This window comes from Bison bison, unplaced genomic scaffold (genome assembly GCF_000754665.1).
Source record: "Bison bison bison isolate TAMUID 2011002044 unplaced genomic scaffold, Bison_UMD1.0 scf7180017864141, whole genome shotgun sequence".
Taxonomy (NCBI): domain Eukaryota; kingdom Metazoa; phylum Chordata; class Mammalia; order Artiodactyla; family Bovidae; genus Bison; species Bison bison.
The window spans coordinates 3,858,217-3,863,556 of NW_011494713.1; the positions used below are offsets into that span (position 1 = coordinate 3,858,217).

General features: G+C 49.6%; 1 protein-coding gene and 1 pseudogene across 2 annotated transcripts in view; one reads left to right on the plus strand and one right to left on the minus strand.

The window, feature by feature from the left end:
* Positions 1 to 5,340, minus strand: part of DNAI1 (dynein, axonemal, intermediate chain 1) — a 69,480-nt gene that overhangs the window by 33,675 nt on the left and 30,465 nt on the right. The window contains exons 5-9 of the mRNA XM_010840104.1: positions 4,716 to 4,842; positions 4,358 to 4,467; positions 3,857 to 3,976; positions 2,670 to 2,729; positions 222 to 356 (exon numbers count right to left, since the gene is read on the minus strand). Of these exons, the coding sequence (XP_010838406.1) occupies positions 222 to 356; positions 2,670 to 2,729; positions 3,857 to 3,976; positions 4,358 to 4,467; positions 4,716 to 4,842 (552 nt within the window). The remainder of the gene's footprint in view (positions 1 to 221; positions 357 to 2,669; positions 2,730 to 3,856; positions 3,977 to 4,357; positions 4,468 to 4,715; positions 4,843 to 5,340) is intronic.
* On the plus strand, positions 452 to 1,492 carry LOC104988691 (annotated as a pseudogene). The gene has a single exon (XR_825275.1). The product of XR_825275.1 is annotated as a 60S ribosomal protein L5 pseudogene (transcript).

Sequence of the window (5,340 nt, forward strand, 5' to 3'; positions counted from 1 at the left end):
GGGGGGGGGGGGAGGGGGAGGAATGTGTGGAATGCCAGAGGCAGTTATAGCTCTCCTCACACTTTCCTACAAGGAAAGGGCTGTTCATAAGTATCACTAGCATGCCCCCTGCCCTTAAGTGTCTGTGAAGTCCTACCAGACAGCCAGGCTTCTTTCTACCCAGGAGCCAAGAGCCCACTTAGTCATTCTCTGTGACAGAGCCATGGGAGCCCTCGCCAAACCTGGGACTCCATAGATGTCATCTTCCTCATGGCCATTTTCCCCATCTTTTTAGCCACTGGCGTCTTTGTCTTCTCCTTCTCTTTAGTCTTTTCCTGCTTCTCGAGCTCTTCCATGTAGGCATCATAGATCTCCCACTAGGCAAAGGCAAGATGAGAAGGATCATCTCAGGGCACAATCTTCACCTGGCCAGCTCTTCAGCCTTTAGGGCTTGAGGAGGTGATCCTAAACCCAGTCACGCTTTTCCCCCCCGGAGCCGTGCTGGTTCTGCAGCTCTGTGGCAAGCCGCGGAGTCTGGGTTCTGATCCGCAGGATGGGGTTTGTTAAAGTTGTCAAGAACAAGGCCTACTTCAAGAGATACCAAGTGAAATTCAGAAGAAGGCAAGAGGGGAAAACTGACTACTATGCTCGGAAACGATTGGTAATCCAAGATAAAAATAAGTACAACACACCTAAATACAGAATGATTATTTGTGTAACGAACAGAGATATCATTTGTCAGATTGCTTATGCCCGTATAGAAGGAGATATGATAGTTTGTGCAGCTTATGCTCACGAACTCCCAAAATATGGTGTGAAGGTTGGCCTGACAAATTATGCTGCGGCATATTGTACTGGCCTGCTGCTGGCCTGCAGGCTTCTTAATAGGTTTGGTATGGACAAAATTTATGAAGGGCAAGTCGAGGTGACTGGAGATGAATACAATGTGGAAAGCATCGAGGGTCAACCGGGTGCCTTCACCTGTTACCTGGATGCAGGACTTGCCAGAACTACTACTGGGAATAAAGTTTTTGGGGCCCTAAAGGGAGCTGTCGATGGAGGCTTGTCTATCCCTCACAGTACCAAACGGTTCCCTGGTTATGATTCAGAAAGCAAAGAAATCAGTGCTGAGGTACACCGAAAGCACATCATGGGGCAAAATGTTGCAGATTACATGTGCTACCTGACTGAAGATGAAGATGCTTACAAGAAACAATTCTCTCAGTACATAAAGAACAACGTAACTCCAGACATGGAGGAGATGTATAAGAAAGCTCATGCTACAATAAGAGAGAATCCAGTGTATGAGAAGAAGCCTAAGAAAGAAGTTAAAAAGAAGAGGTGGAACCGTCCCAAAATGTCACTTGCCCAGGAGAATGATCGGGTAGCTTAGAAGAAGGCAAGCTTCCTTAGAGCTCAGGAACGAGCTGCTGAGAGTTAAACCAAACCACAATTTTCTATCAAGATTTTTCAGATAAGACAATAATAAACTTATTGAACAAGAAAAAAAAAAAAAAAACCCAGTCATATGCCTTCATAGCAACCTCTACTTGGCCCACTGCAATTATGCATTCAGTGACACTCACTGCTAATGGTCAGCTCTAGGACAGGAATGAAGGGACTCTCAGGGCACCCCTGAAAGCTGGTCTTTCCACCCTGCAACCCAGGGGCTTGGTTATCAGCTGGAGATCAGTATCGTTCCAGCCTACCACCTCCGCCTGGCAGAACAAATGGGCAGTGATCAGCTAGATCACCTTTTTCTTAGTGATTTATGAGACTCCGAACTAGGTAATTTAAAAAATGACCCCCTAATATAGAGATGGGATAAACAGGCTGTCTACAGCCCTGATCATACCTTCTCAGCATAAAGAGATAAACAAAAGTAAGGGAATTCCTGCTAACTGGATCTGAGAGCAAGAGAAGCCCAAGGATAGTAGCAGAGGAAGCCGCATGGATCAGGGGCTGGGCAAATGCCCCAGGTAGCTCTGTGCGCTCCCCAGAGCTGAGTAGTCACTGCCACCTGCAGGCCGGAGAGGCAATCCGCCCTTTAGTAATTCCCCCAGGGGCCGGTCCTGCACACTGCACTGTACTTCTGTTATCTCACTCAGAGCCCTCCAGCAACCCTGTGAAGCTGCTTGTCATCCTCATTTGATAAATAAAGAAACTGAGGCATGAAGAGTGACATGGTTTGCCTAGGATCTTACAGTGTGAGCAGCAGAGTTGGGGACTGAGCTCAGGTTATCTAGCACCATATCCTGCCCAAATCAGTGTGGTTATCCCATGGGACTTGACAGGGAAGGAGGGTCTGCAGGAACACTGAAGGCTGCTGGAAGGGCAGGGTCAGACTGCTAACACTGCAGAGTCAGCTGTGAGGTGCCACGGGCTGCAGAGAGTCCTGGGGAATGTACATTCTCCCCAGTCTTGGAGGAACTTCTAGAAACCATACCTGTGCCCACCTTGGACAGTCTTATCCTGGGCTGTTTCTAAGCCCTCTGAGTAGAGACCTACTGTCTCATGTGCCTGGAGTTCAGAGACTGGACAAGGAGCCAGGAAGTGGGTGGATGAGGAGGGCAGACTTCCAGAGGAATCTATGACCACACCAGTCTCCCTTGTTGTTGAGGAAGCAAAACAAGGATATGGATGGGGGTGGGGTGGGGAGTGATGGCTTTTAGACTGGCCCAGGGTCTCACCTGGTTGGCTGTGGCTGAAAAGTTTGTCCTAGGAGGAGGCTCCATCTGACATTCTCGGTCCTAGAGAACAATGACAACAGGTGACCCACAGAAAGCCCTTAACTCCTCTTTCCCCAGTGGTATAGCCACATGAGAAGCATTTGCTTGGAGCTGAGGGAGGGGTGGGACACAGCACCAGGGAAGTAAAGGGTGGCCTGGGCAAAGGACAAACTGATGCAGTGAAAGCCTAGACTTTTTATGCAAGCCTCCTTCAGAAGAAGCCTAAACTAGAAAGTAGGGCCACTGAAGCCCGACTGTGACAGTTTCAATCAAGAAGAACTCCAAGTGGGGGATGGACAGATCTACAAGAAGTCAGGCCTTGGCCAGCCTCTGGATGCTCTGGTCAACCTCTGGCAAGCCATTGGGCCAACCTTCCTCACCTCAAGATGATTTCTTCCATATGCTGGGGTCTCTAGCTTCACCAGGAGAGTGCACCTCCCCCTGCCCCCCGGCCCCATCATGTCTCACCCAGATTATTCAGTGTCAGCACAGGGACTACAGAGGGTGGTTAGGAGCTGCCAAAAACCCACCCTGCAAATATTTTCTCCCATCCAGTAGGTTGTCTTTTCGTTTCATCAATGGTTTTCTTTGCTGTGCAAAAACTTTTAAGTTTACCTAGGTCCCATTTGTTTCTTTTTGCTTTTATTTCTTTTGTAAATATCTGCCCTCCTCCCAGATTGACTTGTGTAGAATGCTGCCTTACATATGTGAGTCTCTCACCTGAAACCCTGACAGGTGCTTTCAGCCCATACTCAGGTTCCTCCATATTTATGAGCCAGGGAAATACCAGCCAGTCTATCAAAGAGACCATCAGCTTCAGTCAAACTGGCTCCTAGTCTTATCTCCCCGGCACACTCTCATCTCCTCTACCTTCCCCAAACTCTGACCTCAGCTTTGAGGCCCAATTCATGTTTCAGTCTCTTGATAGAGGAATCCAGCTTCCTTGTTACTCCCTCTGAACTCCTGCCTGGATGACTCACAGGGACATGAACACATGCTCCCAGCTCTCCTTGGAGAGCGAAACGGTTCCATCTGCCCCATCACCTGCCAGGCTGAGGGCTGCAGGGGTTGGGGTCAGGCCTGCTTCTTCCCCACTATGGACAGTGTGGAGCTTAGAGGCAAAGGGGCTGGGTGGGGGGTTGCTTTACCCGGAGAGGGTTATTGAAGGTTTGTGAGGCCCTCTCACTGAAGTTGAACTTGTTGGTGAGCTTTCGCTCCTTGGGCTGCTTAGGAGTCATCAGTTCTTCTTCAGCCATTTTCTCAGATGCCTGGGAGGAAAAGAACAGGCCCACAGGACCAGGACTGAGCTGTGAGAAGAAGGTGGTGTGGGGTGGGGAGTGGGGAGAAGTCATGTCCTGGGGTAGGATGGGAATGTGAGGGAAGGATGATGCCAGAGGTCTTGGCACTGTGGCCTCTTCACTTCTCACCTTCAGTCCCCACCCCCCGAGTGTCCTTACAGCCTCCTGCCAAAGCTGGAGCCGTAAGGGGTGGGCGAGTGCATGCTCAGTCGTGTCTGACTCTTTGTGACCCCATGGACCGAAGCCTGCCAGGCTCCTCTGTCCATGGGATTTTCCAGGCAAAATACTGGAGTAGGTTGCCATTTCCTCCTCCAGGGAAGGGGTAGGATGGACAGCAATATTATACTGAACCTCAACTATAGGCACATCTGTTTGACTCCCAGCTTCAACTTCCTTGGGCTCTTCTTCTTCTTCCAGGATTTCTGTTTCTGAAATCACCACCTTGGCGGACTCCTGAGAACCTTGGTGGGATACTGCTGTTGAGCCCAAAGTCCCACACACTCCCCTATCCCCTGGCAGGGCAAGGCCTTCTTGTCTGTCTTTCAGACCTCGCCTGCCCCAGGGTTCTCCCAGACCTCTCCAGGAGAGCCAGCTGTTCGACTTTATGAAAGGAGAGGCTCTGCAGTGTTCTGGCTTAGCCACCTCCTCCCTACAGTGACCAGAGAAAGGGGACTGGGCTTTGCAGCCTCAGGTTGACCCGGGGGCTTACTGGCTGCTAACTCATCACGGTAGTGCTGCCGCCGCCCTTCATCCGAGTCTTTGGGGATCAGGTTCCCGACCTGGGTGAAGTGAACTGCCAGCTGGTCCACAAAGCCAATGAGCTTGTATGTGCCTTCCTGGGAAGAAAGGGGCTGCATCAGACCAGGGATCCCCAAAGGGCTGGTGTCAAAATACAGTCTGCCTTCACTCGAAAGGCCTGAGACGGTCCATCTGTTAACAGAATTACCACTTACTAAATCCTCAATTAACCTGAAGTTTTCACTGCATTCCAGTTTCAAGAAGAGAAAACAAATGAAGTTGTGGTTGTTTTTAAGTTCTCGTTAAGACTTTTTTTACTTTTCTTTTTAAATTTTATTGAAGTATAGCTGTTGTATTGGGTTGGCCAATAAGTTTGCTTGGATTTTTCATAACACCTCACAGAAAAATCCTAACAAACTTTTGGCCAACCCATACAATATTATATAAGTTGCTCCTGCTGCTGCTAAGTTGCTTCAGTCGTTTCTGACTCTGTGCGACCCCATAGATGGCAGCCCACCAGGCTCCCCTGTCTCTGGGATTCTCCAGGCAAGAACACTGGAGTGGATTGCCATTGCCTTCTCCAATGCGTGAAAGTG